The 19350-nt window shown below is 42.9% G+C and overlaps 1 protein-coding gene across 6 annotated transcripts in view; it reads left to right on the plus strand.

Moving 5' to 3' along the window:
- Window positions 1-19116, plus strand: part of NRF1 (nuclear respiratory factor 1) — a 127848-nt gene extending 108732 nt beyond the window's left edge. For 3 of the 6 annotated variants that reach the window (XM_077471968.1, XM_077471970.1, XM_077471969.1), the window contains one exon: window positions 18256-19116. In XM_077471968.1, coding sequence (XP_077328094.1) covers window positions 18256-18419 — 164 coding nt within the window. In that variant the 3' untranslated portion in view covers window positions 18420-19116. Of the gene's footprint in view, window positions 1-11008; window positions 11081-18255 lie in introns of all 6 variants that reach the window. The other 3 variants (XM_077471971.1, XM_077471973.1, XM_077471972.1) reach the window with 2 other exon arrangements.
- Window positions 19117-19350: the final 234 nt, after the last annotated feature.

Here is a 19350-nt window from a genome sequence, read left to right on the forward strand (position 1 = left end):
TCTGATACAGTTCAATAACACAGGTCTTGTCCCCTCTCCCAGCTTGAGATTGGACATTAAAAGGAGAAGAAACTGACTGACAAGCTTATCTCTGGCAGCCTGTTCTCTCCTCTTGTCAACATGTCCCTTGAGAGCACAGTAGCAAATTGATTGGTCCACTGTGTTGCTTCTTCCTCTCCTAGTCTGAGCTCTGCTGTACAGGGAAACTGAGCCCAAGTCAAATTCAGATAGTTACACTGCTTGTGTTTAAAATTTTAAAAAATGCAAAAATGAATGAATACTAACTTGCATTATTTTGCAATCCACCAGAGAAGCTATTGCACCTCCTTCAGGCATGGTGTGCTGTGCGTTTGTTCACCAAAAATATGCTTCTAACCACATTTGGGGTGCCTTTAAGAATGTATGGCTCCCTAAGAGCGTTGCATGTTTTGCCACAATTCTAGTGCAATCCAGAATCTCACGTTTCTGCATGGCTCAAATGTGATTTGAACCTTAAAGACAATCTTCAATTTTATGCTGCATTGCCATAATGTACAGCCAGAGAGTTGACAGACTTATTTTCTGGCCCTGCAGTTCATCTTCCTGTGTTTCTTCCTCCAGCCTCATTGAAGAGTGAATTGACCTAATCACTTGTGTCCAGGAAGTAACGGAGGGAGTTTCTTGACTGTGCAGAGTGGCAGTGCTGTGCAAATTGTATAACTGGCTTAACACAATTACTCATGCGTTAGCAGAAAAACCAACAATCTTGTTTTTGCCTGGAGTTTTTCTTTAATTCGAAATGAGCAGTCTTTGTTACTGTTTTTGCTGTTACATGGGACAAGGGTTTTAGATGATAAACACATTGTTGGAGGAAGTGGAAAGATGACAACATGGGTGCATTTTTTTTGAACTGGTATATAGTGTTGGTCCTAAACTATGAAGATAATACTAAGGTATTCACCACCTGTTGTCTTCGATGTTGTGAGAGATTTGCATATTACCTTGTGAAATCTCCGCAGGAAGCCAAAAAGTAGCTTTTTCTTGTTTGAGGGGCACAGTGTCTTTAATCTTCAGGTTATATTGCCTCCTACAGGAGGAGAGTTTCCTTTCCTTTTTTAGGCACTTTTCAGGCCGTCTAGTAACAAGTTAGTTGTGGAGCTCTTACCAAGCCAGAGCCATTGAGATTGCTTTAGTGCTTTCCATCTCCGATGGCTACTTCTGTGAGTAGTTTGAATGAGTTGACCACTGGGTGTTCCACTTACCACCATGGGAGGTGTTAGTGATTGTAAAGGACCAATTAAAAATAAAAAATGTAATGTACTTGCCTGCTCTGTTCAGTGGTTTTATATAGAGCAGCCCCGATTCTCCTCTTCTGTTGTCTCCTGCTGGTGCTCCTGGCACCTTCCAGCTGCCGAGTGCCCATCATAGCAAGCTGCTTGCTTTAGAGGCACTCGTGCATGCTCATTTCTGAGCCGTCTCTGTGTCCATAGACGCACAGAGTGAGGCTCTGCCCCGCCCCCAGCTTCCTCCTCACTGGCTTTGATTGAAAGCAGTGTAAGCCAATGGCTCCCGCTGCTGTCTGCCAGTGAGGAGGGAGGGAGTCTTTGCTCTCGTGCACAGCACTGGATTGAGATAGGTCTCAGATAAGTATTAAAGGGAAGCAGGGGTGGGGGTTGCATACAGAAGGATTTTAACCTTCATGCATAGAAAAAAACCTTCAGCCCTTAAAACCACTTTCATGCTGAGGAATTCATTGCTGATTCAATGCTCCATCTCTGGGTGGATTGTCACATGTGCACCTCATGCTCTCTTTCCTGCTATTCAGCATTAACAAAGCATCTACCCAATTGCATTGCAATGAGCCATGTGAAATTCTGGTCTGTGGTCCATTCCTACTGCTTACCTACAATTATTTGGTTACCTCCAGCCGTTCCACCTCACCTGCTGCCAGCAGTTGGGATTCATAAGTACCTAAGACCCTGTCTTGTACTTTTAACTACATTTCTTCACCGCTACAATGTTATAACTTGTTTGATTACAGACACGGGTGACAGTAACTGCTATGCTAGGTGCCCCCAGCTCACATGCTACCAATGACTACAGTGCTCTGTTCTTAGAGTCCGTGTCATCTTGAGTCTTGCATAGGAGGTTATTACTTCAGTCATGCATGAATTTATGGCCCAAATCACAGGTATTATATGTTGGCTCTGAAAAAAAAGGCCACAAGCGCACTCCCATGCCTTCCTATACAAATTCTGCATTTGTTCTGTTTGTGGTCTCTGATTCTGAGTCTTTCTAGTCCTACTGGTTGAACTTTGCTTTGAGGAACGTCTTTTTGCAATTACTACCAAACTGAAGGATATCCTTTTTTTATTTATTTTTTTTTTTTTTTTGAGGTTTGCACCACTTTGAAGCTAAAGGATCAGCCTGCTGCATCCACCAGTGCCATTTCCAGTCTAGGGTCGTTTACAGCTCCCGAGAACACCTAGGCCTTTCTAGTGCACCCACTGTTTTAAGTCTTCATATGTGGAGATTGAAAACGTCCTGAAAATACGTTTTATCCACCCAAGAGCTTATTTACATTTAAAGAGGACCTTGTTAAAATGTGGGCTATCCCCTCTATGAATCTGGCATCGAAACAAAGCAACCCACATTCTGGTCGAGGATGCATTTTTAGTTAGTGTAAGTTCATCTTTAGCAAAATTTCCAAAAATCCCCCTATGCAATTCTGTATCTAAAGAATAGTACATACCAGAGTTCAAGGTACAGATTGGACCTTTCCAGAAAAACTGCTGGCCCATGCCTTTTGCAGGATGGCCTCAATATCACAATAATGCAACTCTAAGCCATTCAAACTGCATGCATGTACAGTGCTTCCCCTCTCGGCTCCAGCTGAGTTAACTAGTGGCTACTCCCAGCCACTCAAACTGCATGCACAATCTCCTTTTCTAGCTGAGCTCAGCTAGAGAAAGAGACCACGCACTGTGCATTCACGCATTTTGAGCGCCCACTAGTATACCCAGCTGAATCCAGTAGAGGATGTACTGCGCACACACTATTGTGGTATTCAGCCCATTCTGAAAAGGACAGAATGGAGGGGAATGAGGGTTTTTCTGGAGAGACCCCAACACCTGCTACTGTATCCTGTCAAACTGGGGATAAGTCCTGGGCCCCTTGTCTGTGCAGGGAACTTGTATCTCTTCTTATCAACAATTTGAAGCTTTAAGTGATTTGGCTGTGCCTGTAGTGTTCACTGGATTGGCAAATTGGAGGGTCATCCAATCCAGGATCAGTTGATGAATACCATGGCAGTGGCATACATAAATCCATGGGGGGAGCTGGAAGTCTTTCCATGGCAAGAGAAGTAGAGCAGATCCTGTCCTGAGCAGAACTTTGTTCCAGGCTTGTCCAGAATTTACATTCCAGGTGTGGACAGTTGGCAGACAAACTTCCTCAACCAGCAACGTATTGACACAAGACAGTCTTCCCTACTACCAGAGATGTGGATAGCCATGTTCATCAACAAACTGAGCAGGTTTGTTGCCAAGTACAAGGATTCTTTAGCTGAAGCAGTTGATGCTCTGTTGGCACTGTAGGATCAGTGTACCCTGATATGCCTCTTCTCCCCTGAAACGTCTATCTTAACTGATTCATAGAAACAAGATGGAGGACATTCTGGTGGTGCTAATAACTCCTGATTGGCCCAGTTCTCGGATATGACTCCTTTTTGGCACTCTGTAGGCTCTTCCATGTTGTCTGGTCGTTCTGTCTCAAGGACCAATTTACCATCCTCCTTTATGGTCACTGGCTTGAATCCGCTATTCCTGTGATGCTAAAAGCTAGGAAGTTTGCTTCTTGCAAGGTCTATCCTCATACATTGAAGGCACACTTCATTTGGCGTAAGGCACAAGGCTTCTTCCCTGGGAGATTCTCTGTGGGTTGAATCCTCTTACTCCTACAGTTGGGCCTGGATCAGCATTTGGCTCTCAGCACTATTAAGGGTCAGGTCCCTGCTGTTACTATCTTATTTCAGAGACCAAGATCTTTGTTCAGGGAGTCTCCCATGTGACTCCCAGGGGATCTGAATCTGGTTTTCTCAGCACTTCAAACAACATCTTTTGGATAATTTGCTTCTCTCTCTGAGTTAGTAGGCATTGTAAGAGATCGCACCTGGCCGGGTCCTCGCTACCTCCCCTCCACCCTTATTTCCCCCCTCCATTCTCTCATGTTCATCTTTACCTTTTCAATTTTATTTCCTTCTCTTGATCCTTTTCACTATTGCACCATTAATCTCATCATGTTAACAGTCTATTGAAGTCATATGCTCACCCAGCCACATGAACTGTATAGGCAATGAGGGGTGTTTCTATTTGTCAGCTGTGTGTTTTTTTTTTTGCCCCCCTCCTGCACTTGTTTGACATTTGAGATCAGTTTACCAAAAATATGACTGAATGCCTTCTATGTGACCGTTTATTCCATCACATTGTACCTTGCCTCCTTATTGGCTTGCTGTCACTTTATGAATCTTTGTACTTTTCTGCCTTACTTGAACTGTATTAGTTTAATAAAAACTCAATAAAACTTTTGTAACACAAAAAATGCCTTTTGAACTTTTCAGAGATATTACCCTTCCTATTTCTGGCTGAGTTCTTCACAGTTCCTATTTTTTTATTATTTATTTATTTTGTTCCTAGGCATGAGGTTGGTTCTTAGGGTCATTTTGGCAGGGAGTTTAGCCTCATTCAGTGTCAGATTCAGACATTGGTTGTTGAAATGACTATTGGGTTTCAGGCAGTCTCCAGTTCTGTTTTGTTGGGCCTATTTGTGATTTGTTGCTGTTGCCCCTTAAATGGACTAGTTTTAGACATCCTAACAATATTGATTTAGTTGACTGTGCTACAGATTTATTTTGTTAGCCGGTGTCCCATCCTGTAGATGGCAGTAGTATATGACCTGTGTCTCTCAGTGACTCCAAGAAAAATATTTCATTGTGAGTACAAAAATCCACTTTTTTTTTTTTTCTTTTTTTGTATCCCCTGTATCCCCTTTTCTTGGAGTCCAGTGATCAACACAGGTTTCCACCCCTCGTGATTTCCCTACTGCTTTACTACAAAGCTGAGGCATCCTAGTAGTAGGTGGGGTTATCCTGGGCTGGCTTACTTTTTATTTTATTTTATTTTTTTGGTCAGTGCTCAATCCTCCTGTAGACATCTGTATAACCTAGTGAAGGACTTCCTGTGTCCCTCAGTGGATTCAAAGAAAAAGATTTTAAATACAGAAATCCTATTTTGCTATTTGTCAGCTATATACTTAAAATGGTTTGGTAGTATGGTTGCTGTGGTAGTGTAAGTAAGGCCCCTTTCATACTGGGGCAGGGGCGGCATTGGCGGTAAAGCGGCGCTATCTATAGCGCCCCTTTACCATTGTTTTAGCCGAAAAAGGGTTAAAGCCACGCTGCCCAATTGATTTCAATGGGTAGGAGCGGTGTATACACCGCTCCTTCACCACTCCAAAGATGCGGCTAGCAGGACTTTTTTCACCGTCCTGCTAGCGCACAGCTCCAGTGTGAAAGCCCTCCGGCTTTCACACCTGAGTGAAAGGGGCCAGATTTTTTCAGTCGCTATACAGGCGCTATTTTTAGGGCTGTAGCGCCTGAAAAATGCCCCAGTGTGAAAGGGGCCTAACAGTAACTCTTCTATGCAATTGGCTATGTCTGGTATTTCCACATCATTGGTCATGTCATTCACTATAAAACACTTTGTTACTGGTCATTATGAATGCAGATACAGTGGGGCAAAAAAGTATTTAGTCAGCCACCAATTGTGCAAGTTCTCCAACTTAAAAAGATGAGAGAGGCCTGTAATTGTCATCATAGGTATAACTCAACCATGAGAGACAAAATGTGGAAACAAATCCAGACAATCACATTGTCTGATTTTTGAAAGAATTTATTTGAAAATTTATGGTGGAAAATAAGTATTTGGTCACCTACAAACAAGCAAGATTTCTGGCACTCACAGACCTGTATCTTCTTCTTTAAGAGGCTCATCTGACTTCCGCTCATTACCTGTATTAATGGCACCCGTTTAAGGTTGTGGACAGGTGTCTTTTATACTGATAACAAGTTCAAACAGTCACACTCCAAACTCCACTATGGTGAAGAGTTGTCGAAGGACACAAGAAACAAAATTGTAGACCTGCACCAGGCTGAGAAGACTGAATCTGCAATAGGCAAGCAGCTTGGTGTAAACAAATCAACTGTGGGAGCAATAATTAGAAAATGGAAGACATACAAGACCACTGATAATCTCCCTCGATCTGGGGCTCCATGCAAGATCTCACCCTGTGGGGGTCAAAATGATCACAAGAACAGTGAGCAAAAATCCCAGAACCACATGGGGGGGACTAGTGAATGACCTGCAGAGAGCGGGGACCACCGTAACAAAGGCTACCATCAGTAACACACTACGTTGCCAGGGACTCAGATGCCAGACATGTCCCCCTGCTTAAGCCAGTACATGTCTGGGCCCGTCTGAGGTTTGCTAGAGAGCATTTGGATGATCCAGAAGAGGATTGGGAGAATGTCACATGGTCAGATGAAACCAAAGTAGAACTGTTTGGTAGAAACACAACTCATTGTGTTTGGAGGAGAGAGAATGCTGAGTTGCAACCAAAGAACACCATACCTACTGTGAAGCATGGGGGTGGCAACATCATGCTTTGGGGCTGTTTCTCTGCAAAGGGAACAGGACGACTGATCCGTGTACATGAATGAATGGAGCCATGTATAGTGAGATTTTGAATGCAAACCTCCTCCCATCAGCAAGGGCATTGAAGATGAAAGGTGGCTGGGTCTTTCAGCATGACAATGATCCCAAACACACCGTCCGGGCAAATGGAGGCGTGGCTTTGTAAGAAGCATTTCAAGGTCCTGGAGTGGCCCAGCCAGTCTCCAGATCTGAACCCCATAGAAAATCTTTGGAGGGAGTTGAAAGTCCATGTTGCCCAGCGATAGCCCCAAAATATCACGGCTCTAGAGGAGATCTGCACGGAGGAATGGGCCAACGTACCAGCAACAGTGTATGACAAACTTGTGAAGACTTACAGAAAACATTTGACCTCTGTCATTGCCAACAAAGGATATATAACAATGTATTGAGATAAACTTTTGATATTGACAAAATACTTATTTTCCACCATAATTTGCAAATAAATTCTTTCAAAAATCAGACAACGTGATTGTCTTGATTTGTTTCCACATTTTGTCTCTCGTGGTTGAGTTATACCTATGATGACAATTACAGGCCTCTCTCATCTTTTTAAGCGGGAAAACTTGCACAATTGGTGGCTGACTAAATACTTTTTTGCCCCACTGTAGATGTGAAACCTTATTTGCAAATTGTTGACCATTGCTTAAAGGATAAGTTCACCTTTTGGAACATGTTACATATTCTACCCTAAATACAGGTGGAACATGCATCATGTACCAGCAGCTGCAGCCTTTACCTCCCCAGTGACAGCAGCCGGGCATCTTTTTCCCAGGGCCCGCTGTCGCTCTCTGAAATAAATGTGGCCACGCGGGGCCCCGCCCGGCCATGTCATTCATTTTACAGTCGTCTTTGAATGAGAAACCACAAGTCCTGACAGCCTCTGTGACTGTTGGCTTGTAGTTACCAATGAACTACCACGGTGCTGTGAAGCGCTGTAGTAGTTCGTTCATGAAGATCATTCAGGAGTCCTGCATGGTATCGGCAATCTGCTGATCACGGCTGCAATGCTTTACAGGCTCCCAAAACTAAGTGTACATTTTTTTACCTGCAAAAAAGCATGTTTTATTCTTTTTTATTAAAGGGTAACTTATCCTTTTAACATTTTTGTTCTGCCCTTCTATATGGGACATTATGAGACAATGTAGGCAGTTGAGAATAGTTAGCAAAGTGTTAGTTTGAATTATTCAAGGCCACATTAATGCTGTACATTTTATAGAGAGTGCCAAAAGATACTGATTGTATAGACCGTGCAGTTTACAATAGGTTAATCTGACTATGGGGTTGTGTTTTTCAGCTTGGCTTGCGGTCTTTTGTAATGGGTGTGGAGCAGGCCTTGATCTGCCTGTCCTCCTCCCAGTATACCGCAGTGCGGAGTGGATGGAACAAGTCTCTGTCCTGATTCCCCTCTCCTCCCCATGACCTTCCCAGCCCCTGACAGCTTGCTGTGCTGTAAAGCAGCTCATGTGACTGCAGTAATCCAGAGCCAGCAAACAGCTGTGCAAGAACATAGCAGGATGAATCAAGCCTTTTGTTCCGCACTGCAGACCTGTCTCGGTTAGGCAGTGCTTTTAATGCATTCTGTTGTAACACCGTACCTTGCTGGATTGTAGTTAGTAGAGGGCGGGTTGTGTGTAATGGTTTCTGATCAATCGTTACTACTACTACTGGAACCGTGCCCAGGGTGCAGTAGGGATTTCATTTTTACTCGCCTTTCATCATAAATAGAGTAGAAGGACCTGCAGTAGCTGCAGACCCCTTTTTAACTGGGCAGGATTTTTTTTTTATTATATATTAATATAAATCAAAATAATTTTTTATTTTTTTTTACACATCTATAAGTTAATGCAGTCATTAAGCATTGCAGTTTTTTTAAGCAAGCAGTGTAGTGTACCTACATTTGAGTTGGTATCGCCCTCTTTCAATCCCTGTACAGCAAAGTTCAGACTGAAAGAGGGAAAAGCCGTACAAGAAGCCAATCAGTTTTACTGCCTTAATCATGTGATAAGGGGCTAAAAGAGAGAACCGAATGACAGAGATGAACTCGGTCGTGTGCTACTTCTTTCACTGTCGCGTCTTAAGCTAAAAGAGGAGCCAAACCTAAAGTAGACTGAACTGCAGTAGAGAAAAAATTCCACGCTCTTTCCATGCCGGAAAGGGCTGTGTTGTGTGGCAGAACTGTGTAAATCTCAGAACTGAATGGCCAGAGAAAAATAAATAAAAATCTTTCACTCCTGTATGTTGTTGATCTGGGTTTTAAGCTGTTTGCCTGAAGTTCAGCTTAAAGACTTGTTTTATTGGATATTTCATTAGAATGTAAACCCAATCAAATATTGCAAATTAAGTTTGTTTTACCTAAAACGAGACTACTCAATTTAACTTGCCCTGGTTTATGACATGTTTACTTGAAAGGCTTTCTGTCATGACAGAAATATGGGCATTGCAAATGCTGTTTTGTTTAAGGTACATTCTCTAAGGTAGTGGTTCTCAACCCTCCTAGTTCCATGTCCCCTCGATGAAATTTCCCAAGTTTTGGGGACCCCTAACAGTAAAATTATTTTCGTAGTTAGGTTGTCAGCACCCAAGGCAAGACAAGTAATTTGCGCCCTTAACCCATGGACATTTAGTGCTCCCTGAGTCCCTTGTACAGTATTAAAATAGCTTATGGTACAATTTAGGATGTACCATTTATTCTCTTTGTTCTTTCTTTCACTTTTCGCTCTCTATTCTAATTTCTTGTCTCTTTTCCACATCCCTCTCTCTAGCCAGCTTTCTTGTTCTTTCTCTCCCTTTTTCTTTGTTTTCCCCCTCCTTTTTTCTCCCTTCCATGTACGGTAGTCTCTTTTTTTTTTTTTTTTTATATTCCTTCTCTTAGGCCGCTTTCACACTGAGGCTCTTTACAGGCGCTATAGTGCTGAAAATAGCACCTGCAAAAAGCCTCTCCTCTCACTCCAGTGTGAGCCCGAGTGCTTTCACACTGGAGCGGTGTGCTTGCAGGACGGTAAAAAAAAGTCCTGCAAGCAGCATCTTTGCAGCGCTGTAGGAGCGATGTAATCAATGGGCAGCGCAGTTGAACCGCCGAGAAAGCACTGCTTTTTCCCTTTTTAAATAGCGTGATAAAACGTTGGTAAAGCGACGCTTTACCGCCAACACCCCAGTGTGAAAGCACTCTTACTCCTTGGTGGGGGGGGAGGGGGTGGAATGGGATAAGTTGCAGTGCTGGTGGGGAGTTCTGTTTAGTCAACTTAAGTGCTCTTGATCAAGGTCATCTGCTGATCTGAGAACTGTAGTGGGGACTTTTAATGGCAGCTATAATCACAGGTAGTGTTGCTCACTGTGTCTCTGACTTTGTGGTGTCTCGTAGCAGTGACACCTATGCCAAAATCGGGAGATAGGGTCTCCTCCAGCCCCTGCCACTTCACATTCTTTACCAGTCAGCTGACCTTTAGTCTCTGCCCCCCAGCCATGCAGTGAACTGAATGGGCGTCTGTGAGGAGGCTGAGTGGGCAGCTGCGCGCTCAAGGAACAGCCCAGCTGGATGGCCCCAAGAAGGCTGGGAGAGCAGTGCGGGCTTCAGGAACAGCCCAGGATTCGGTGACCCCTGGCAAATCATCATTCAACCCCAGAGGGTGTCCCAATTCCCAGGTTGAAAACCACTGCTCTAAGGCGTCCTTCTCCTTTTATTTGTTACTTGGAAAATTAACAGATCTGAAATTTAACAGGTGCATTTCAGATGCTGGGACATTTTATTTATACGTGCTTGTTGTGAGTTGGTGACTAATCGATTAAAAAAAAAAGTCAATAATAAGTCAACAGTGCCAATTTCTATATTTCTGCACCAGCAAACTCCCTTTTAAAATGATAAAAAAAAAACCTCTTGCATAAGCCCACTGAAGTGACCAGCTTTAGGTGATGCACAATAATGAAGCAAATCCTCCCACATAAACTCTTACCTGTTTATCTGTAGCCCTCTGTTCTCCACAGCCCTTCACAGTAGACAGATTGGGTGGTATTTCTTAGCTTCCAGCAGGCACGGGGCAGGGATTTGACATTGCACTCCCCAGCTGCTTTTTTTTAGGGGGGGCGGGGGGGGGTAGAACAATCACCATGGATTGCCTGTTTTTTTTTTTGTTTTTTTTTGGGAAAACTGTCAAGTGATTCATGCAGAGGAAGGAGAGAGCAGCCAGGATCCACACTAGGTGTTATTGACTGAGGCTAGTATATGCAATATGAGAATATGCTTTGTTCATTTTTCATTTCAGAGAGAAGTTTCCTTCAGTGTAACCCCTCATAGCAAAACAATCCATAGATCCAGGGACACAGGCAACCTAAATGTATATGTCATTTTTTACTTCCTTTAAATGCTTTACAATGGACATGTGGGTTTCACTGTAGTTAACTTCTGCTTCTGTTACATGTCTGTTAAAATAGGACAAAAACCAAAACTGGTATTTTTTTTACCTTTTGCAGGGATTTCCTCTCACTGCTCATTATTGCTATGGGACAGAAAGTGAAGGAAAATCTCACCAAGTAAGAGAAATCCCTGGTTGTCAACAGAACTTGGTTTCTACTCCTGGGAACAACTCAAAATTTGGTGTTTTCTTTCACTCTGCTTTGATAACGATCAACAGGACACATAGAGAGGGTGAATTTCCTTAAGGCTGCTTTCACACTGGAGTGTCGGTGGTACCGTAGTTTTTGCGGAGGTTTTCGGCCACTAGCAGGGTGCCTTTAAACCCCGCTAGCTGGTAAAAAAAAAGGATTACAACGACCTGCAAAGAGCCGCTGCATCGGCGGTTCATCGGCGCTGCCCATTCATTTTAATGGCCAGTAGCGGTGTATACAGCATTCCTTCACCGCTACAAAGATGCTGCTTGCAGGGGTTTTTTTTAACGTCCCACCAGCGCATCACCTCAGTGTGAAAGCACTCGGGCTTTCGTACCGAGACTGCAGCGGAGCCGCTTTACTGGCGCTATTTTTAGCCCAAAAACTCCCCTGTGTGAAAGGGGTCTAACAGGGATGCTGACAGTAGTAAAAACCTCACAGGTTTCTAATCCTTCTCCATTCTAGTCAAACAAAAAAAAAAAATTTGGCTTTAGTTATACTCTAAAGCTAGTTTGGCACATCCCAAAAATATGCAAAGCATTGCTTCTGCAATAGACACTACTTACCTCACTGCTCATTGGTTAGCTTGGATCATAGGGGCTGGTGGGCAAAAAGCAACAGCATGCAGTAGGGGGGGGGCGACTCCACTGGTTGAAGAGGGCGTTCAGCCTCTCCAACCACCAAAGGAGTAAATATTCTGAGTTTTCCAATGCAGGAGCAATACTTTGGATTTTTTGGAAAGCCGTAGTTGCTTTTTAGAGTCCATGCATACCAAATTAAGATTTTAGTTTTGGAAGATGCTGGGAAGTTTTCTTTTGAAGACATCTCAATGTTTAGGTTCCTGGTTATACATATTTATATGTATAACTATGTATGTATGTGTGTATATATATATATATATATATATGTGTGTGTGTGTATGTGTTTATTGGATTTTCAAATTTGTATATTATGATGGGTGGAAAAAGTAATGAGGCCTAAAGATGGGCAGGAACAAACTCGCCTGGGCACAGAAGTCACCATGGCATATGGGAAGTCAGAAGGTGAATCAACCTACCTGTAACTGAAATACAACTAAAGTGTATTGTATTGTGTACTGTATGGCAGTCTAAACAAATATTAAATCCAGTTATTATGGGATGCACAGGCCTTGTATATATATTTGAAAGGTGAACTTATCCTTTAAGGTGAAGTTACTGGCAAGCTCAACAAATTATTTTGCTTTATAAAAAAACAAAACAAAGCGAAAGCTATAAGCGCCGATGCCTTTATAATTGAAGTGGTTCCAAACTTCAATATTTTAGTTGTACCTGTAGGTAAGCCTATAAGGCGACTTACCAATAGGTACTGTAAATATCTCCTAAACGTGCACCATTTAGGAGATATTTACTATATATTCAGCCGATGACATCATCTGCGCATGCGCGCTGAAGGAACAGCCACCCGAGCCCTTCCTTCAGAATACTGTGCCATAAATGGCAGTTCCCCAGCACATGCATGGGAAAGATGTCATCACGGCTCCCATCAGTCACACAGCCAGAGTCCGTGGACCCAGAAGGAAGATGAGTGAAGATGGAAGCTGCCACCTTCAATGACTTTGCATCCCTGGAAGGCTTCCTTTTGAGGTATGTTTTGCATAATGTGCTAATATGCCATGCATACCTTGCTTTAACTTGTAGTTCAGAATATAAAAAAAAAAGCACCCAGTGGTTTATAACCTGTCCCCAGCCAGTGTCGTTAGTACAGTGACAGTGCATATTTTTAGCACTGATCACTGTAGTGTCACTGGTCCCCAAAAAGTGTCAGTGTCTGATATGTCCGCCGCAATATCACAGTCCCACCAATAAGTCGCTGATCGCCGTCAGTACTAGTAAAAAAAATTGAAACTCCATAAATATATTCCATAGTTTGTAGACGCTATAACTTTTGTGCAAACCAGTCAATATACACTTATTGGGATTTTTTTTTTTTTGCCAAAAAATATGTAGCAGAATACATATTGGCCTTAATAATGCTTATGTTTGGGATTTTGTTGCTGGACCAGAACTATAGTTTTCACACGTCTGCTGGTTCACATAGGTGCGATGCGGGAACACTGCGAATCTCACATCACACCCGACTCGCAGGACAGTTCACACTGCCATATGCGAACTGCTGAGTGTGTCAATACAGTGCTAATGATGCCCCCATTTCAGCTTGTGTATCACACTGTGAACTGACAGTTCGGATAGTGTTTGAACACCCCTGCGATCCAATTCTGGTGTAGACTTAAAAAAAAAAAAAGGTCCTGTGCGAGTTTGGGCCGAATGCGATGCGAATTGAGCCATACTATCTGTATGACTGACATCGCATGTGATGTGCGGTGCAAATCGCATGCAATCTCGCAGAGTGCACATATGTGAACTGGCACTTACTCTATTTGTCCAGTTTACCATTATGATTGAAAGTGAAAGCAAATTCCCAATTTTGGGTTGACATCAGAACAGTAATAGAGGAGAAATCTTCCAATGTGGACACTCATTCTGGTGACACCCCAGGATTCCCTCACTGACAAGTTTAAAGCCCTGTCTTGTATCCAAAATGGCAAAAAAGTTTTGCCTTTAGTTACACTTTAACAACTTAAGGACTGCCCACCACATATATACTGCGGCAGGGCAGCCTTATTGTGTGAAACTACGTATCCGTACGTTGTTTCGTGCATGAGACACTGCGGGTGCACTGATGTGCGGGCCCGGCGGTCATGATTTCCGCTCACCACCTGCGCTCGCTCCGTTGAGAGGCAGAACGGGGATCTGTCAGTGTAAACAAATCAGATTCCCGTTCTGACAGGGGAGTACAGAGAGAGCGTCTGTTCCTAGTGAGGAACAGCGATCTCTCTGTACTCCCTGTCAGTCCACTCCCCCCCCCCCACAGTTAGAAACGCCTCCCTAGGACACATTTAACCCTTTGATCGCCCCCCTAGTGTTAACCCCTTCCCTGCCAGTGTCAATTATACAGTAATCGGTGCATATTTTTACCTCTGATCATTGTAATAATGTCCCTGGTCCCACAAAAGTGTCCAATCTGTCTGCCGCAATGTTGCACTCCTGCTAAAAATCACTAATCACCGTGATTACTATTAAAAAATAATAAAAATGCCACAAATGTCTCCTATTTTGTAGATGCTTTAACTTTTGCACAAACCAATCAATATACACTTATTGCGAATATTGTTATTTTATTTTATTTTGCCAAAAATATGTAGAAGAATACATATTGGCCTAAACTAATGAATACTTTTTTTTTTATTTTTTACATTTTTCATTGGATATGTATTATAGCAAAAAGTAAAACATTTTTTTTTTTTTTTCCAAAATTGTCGGCCTTTTTTTGTTTATAGTGCAAAAATGAAAACCGTAGAGGTGATCAAATACCACCAAAAGAAAGCTCTATTTGTGGGGGAAATTTTATTTGGGTACAGCATCACATGACCGCGCATTTGTCACTTAACCACTTGCTTACTGGGCACTTAAACCCCCCTCAGTCCCAGACCAATTTTCAGCTTTCAGCGCTGATGCACTTTGAATGACAATTGCGCGGGCATACAACACTGTACCCAAATGAAATTTTTATCATTTTTTTCCCACAAATAGAGCTTTCTTTTGGTGGTATTTAATTACAGCTGGGAGTTTTATTTTTTGCTAAACAAACAAAAAAAGATGCAAAAAAAAATCATGTTTTAATAGTTTGTTATAAAATTTTGCAAACGGGTCATTTTTCTCCTTCATTGAAGTGCGCTGATTAGGCAGCACTGATGGGCTGCATTGGTGGGCACTGATGGGCTGCATTGGTGGGCACTGATGGGCTGCATGGGTGGGCACTGATGGGCTGCATTGGTGGGCACTGATGGGCATAGTTAAGGCGGCACTGATGGGCATAGTTAAGGCGGCACAGATGGGCACAGATAGGCATAGTTAAGGCGGCACCGATGGGCACAGATAAGGCGGCACCGATGGGCACAGATAAGGCGGCACGGATGGGTGGCACGGATGGGCACTGATAGGTGGCACTGATAGGTGGCACTGATAGGTGGCACGGATGGGCACTGATAGGTGGCACTGATAGGTGGCACTGCTGGGCACTGGTAGGTGGCACTGATAGGTGGCACTGCTGGGCACTGGTAGATGACACTGATGGGCACGGATATGTGGCACTGGGGTGCAGCACCTTTGAGGCAGATTGTGGGCACTGTGGGCGGCACTGTGGGCACTGCTGGGTGGCACTGTGGGCACTGCTGGGTGGCACTGACGGGGGACACTTACTTTTAATAAGTGTGGCACTGCAGGGGGCAAGTGGGCACTGGCAGGGGGCAGGTGGGCGCTAGCAGGGCTGGCCGTGATCGGGACTGATGTCCCGATCACGGCCGCCGGTGATCGGCTTTCTTTTTTTCTCCTCGCGCTGTTAGCGCGAGGAGGAATAATAGCCGATTACCGGCTCCGTTATATCACATGATCAGCTGTCATTGGCTGACAGCTGATCACGTGATAAGGGGTCGGGATCGACCCCTTGCACGGATCGGTGATCAGGCGAGTCTCATGGACTCGCCGATCAGAGTGCGCCGCGCGCGCCCCTCAGGGGGCACGCAGGCCGCTTGTACACGGGACTACGTCTATTGACGTCGTCCCGGAAAAGGAGATTCGCGCTGTAGCCGTCATTTGGCTATAGCGCGGATCTCAAGTGGTTAAAGTAACACAGTGCTGTATTGCAAAAAATAGCCTGGTCATTAAGGGAGTAAATCCTTCCAGGGCTGAAGTGGTTAAATACATTGTATCTGTTGCAAGTAGGTTGCCTTGTTTTTGCAATTAAAATTGTGTATGACCTGCATTGTGGTCATCTTCTCATATGGCACATATTGTCTCATATGTCGTATTACTTCAAATTAACCACCTCACTCTACTGTGGTTCATTTTAAAAGTGAGGTCTGACAAGTTCTGTGGCTGCATGGTGGAGTGATCCTTTCATTAATGTAGATCCAACTGGGGAGTATATGCAGCAGGTACTGTCTGCAAATGATACCTGGGAGTGTACTATCCATCTATCATTTTTATGCATTCTGCCAGTGTGTGCCTGAAGCTAAGAGTCCCTTCATTGCTTTGTATTTAAGAAACACATTCCTACAGTGGAGCAATGACAGTATACAGGGCAAGAGTGCCCTGTATTAAAGCTCAGTGGACAGACAGTAGAGTGATTAAGCCCTTGACAAGTATTAATCAGGTTTCTGATTGTCCCGACACAGCATCTGGTCAGGCGTGGGGCTTTGATTAGGCTAATCTAGTCAGCACATGTCCATAATCCAAAGTGGGGGATTAAGACCCTTTCAGTTTTATTAAAAGACGGTCACGCCTCTACAGCACACTGAATCTCGCCCCCAATGTCATCAATATCGTAAGGTACTGCGGTAATCTGTGGTGTACACAATGCATCTTTATTCTGCTGCGATGTCATCTTGTTCTAAAGAGCTTTTCACTCATACTTGTTTAATAGACACTATGCCATATAACTTTGTATTTAAGAACTAAAAAGATTGAAAAAAATCTTCCAAAACAACCCGTTGCTGTCGCTTTTTTCACGACGTGCAATATAAAAATCTATATGAGCGTTTTTATAATGTGTAATGTACCAGCTTGTCAGACTCTATAGAGAAAAGTTAATTAGAATTCCAAAGGCTTATTACATTGTTACACACATCTATGTATGTAAATAACTTCATCAGTATTTTTAAAGCAACTTTATGAGAGGATGAAAAGAATAATTAGGACTATTTCACATGGGGCGGACCCATGGACATCCGCTTGCTCAGCGGGGATCACTCCGTCGATCTCCGCTGAGCAGGAAGATGACAGGTCTGTCTCTGCACACTGTGCAGGGACGGACCTGTCAGAGTGCCGCTCTCCTCTATGGGAAATCGGATGACGACAGACCGCAGAGTCCGTAGTCATCCGACCTGATGACGGATGGAAAAGTAGATTTTTCCTCCGTCACACTTTTTCGGAGCAGGTCAGATGTCATGTCACGCTGACAAATCCAACGCTCCATAGACCTCTATGGAGCATCCATTCAGGTCCGCCTAAAAAACTGACAGGTGGACCTGAACGGATCGTTCATGTGACAGAGACCTTACTCTGCACTAGCGGCTGAATTCTCACTTTGCTCTGCTTTCCTGTTAAATAAAAAAAAAATTAAAATTTAAAAGTATGCTGGTCTCTGTCTTTGATAGTGAAGTCAGAATGCCTCATTGGCATAATTGTTCCAGGTCAGTAACAAAAAAAAAGAGTTCTCACCAAAAGATTAATTTGATAGTCAAGTATTTCACTAAATAGGTCAACTACGAATGTTATTCAGGTATAAAATATTAAAGCAAGATTGCCAGAATGACTATATATATATATATATATATATATATATATATATATATATATATATATATATATATATATATATATATATATTTATTTATAAACAGTGGGTATAGAAAAGAATCGCCCCCTTTTTAAAATCATTTTGTTGCTTTGCAGCCTGAAATGAAGACACACTGTTTTTGTTTTATCCAGCTGTATTTACTAGTGCAACTTATAAAATCCAAGTGAAAGATATAACACCAACATGTCAGAAATAAAAGAAAACATTCAAAACAGAATCGCTGAGGTGAAAAAAGGATCACCTCCTTATGTTAGTATTTTGTTGGACCACTTTTTTCTTACTACTTTTTATCTTGGAGTATTTGAGTAAATTAGTATGTAGAAGTTTTCTTTGCGGCAATAACTTTTGGGGTTTAAAACACAGCATTTTGGTTTGTGTTATATATTTTTTTTTAATTCCTATGCATTCATATTATCGGTACTAACATTTTTCTGGTTCCTTCTAGGTCTAGTTCAGATCCCTGTCAGTATGTATCAGACGGTGGTGACCAGCCTGACGCAGGGTAATGGACCCGTCCAAGTTGCCATGGCTCCTGTCACTGCAAGGATATCTGATTCTACAGTTACAGTGGATGGGCAAGCCGTGGAAGTGGTTACTTTGGAGCAATGACTGTTACAAGGAGGAAATGTGTGATATAATTTCCTTTTTCCGCTCGTCTCCCTGGTGTTTGGAGCAGGAGTATCTATAAGCATCCTCTGTTGCTTGGAGACCTGTGCCACTGAAGGGATCTCCTGTGAACAAGACTCATTTACAAGCCTTTATCCAAAGTTTGTTTTTGCCCATACACTGGTCTTATTTTTCATTAAGCATTTAATTTATTTCAATAAAACAAGCGTCGCTTACATCAGTCAGCTTTTTTTTTAACCCCTTAAAGACTCAGTGGGACATCAAACGCACTGTGGAAAAGAGGACTGATAATGATTAAGTTAATGAGCAGCTTCTTGCCATCACTGATAAGACAACGCGACGGATGTCATTGGAAGCAAAGACTCTTGTGTTTTTAATATTCTTTTGGACTGGAATGGTAATATTGAAATGGAAGTTCAGTTTTATCTGTTGCATTCATCATACACTTTAGCAATCAGGACCTGGACACATTGATTATAATTTTAGAAAATGGGTAATTTTTGTCCTCTTTAAGACAATGAAATGTCTGTAATAGAAGTAACCAGTAAGCATTTGTAATGCCACCTTCATACATTGCTAACTGCTGAAACTTGTAGATTAACAGAAAGTTGCTCTCTATCTGCCAGAGCTTGGGTAAAAGGACGTACAGCTAATAAAAAGTCATAATTGTCTACATTGATTCTGGCTCCATATACGTTTCAGTGAGTCCACTACGTTGTGTAACTTACTAAATAAAGCATGTCAAGGCTTTGACAGTATGAAAATACGGTAATTCCTCGGATTGCGAGTAACGCAGTTATCGAGCGTTTCGCAATAGGAGCTATTCTTTTTTTTCAATCCTGACTCAGTTTGCGAGCATTGTCTCAAGCCTCTGCGGTGTGCAGTACTGCATTTGGCCAGAGGTGCGGGTGCG

This window comes from Lithobates pipiens, unplaced genomic scaffold (genome assembly GCF_037356315.1).
Source record: "Lithobates pipiens isolate NorthernLeopardFrog02 unplaced genomic scaffold, aLitPip1_a1.2 Scaffold_8, whole genome shotgun sequence".
Classification (NCBI taxonomy): domain Eukaryota; kingdom Metazoa; phylum Chordata; class Amphibia; order Anura; family Ranidae; genus Lithobates; species Lithobates pipiens.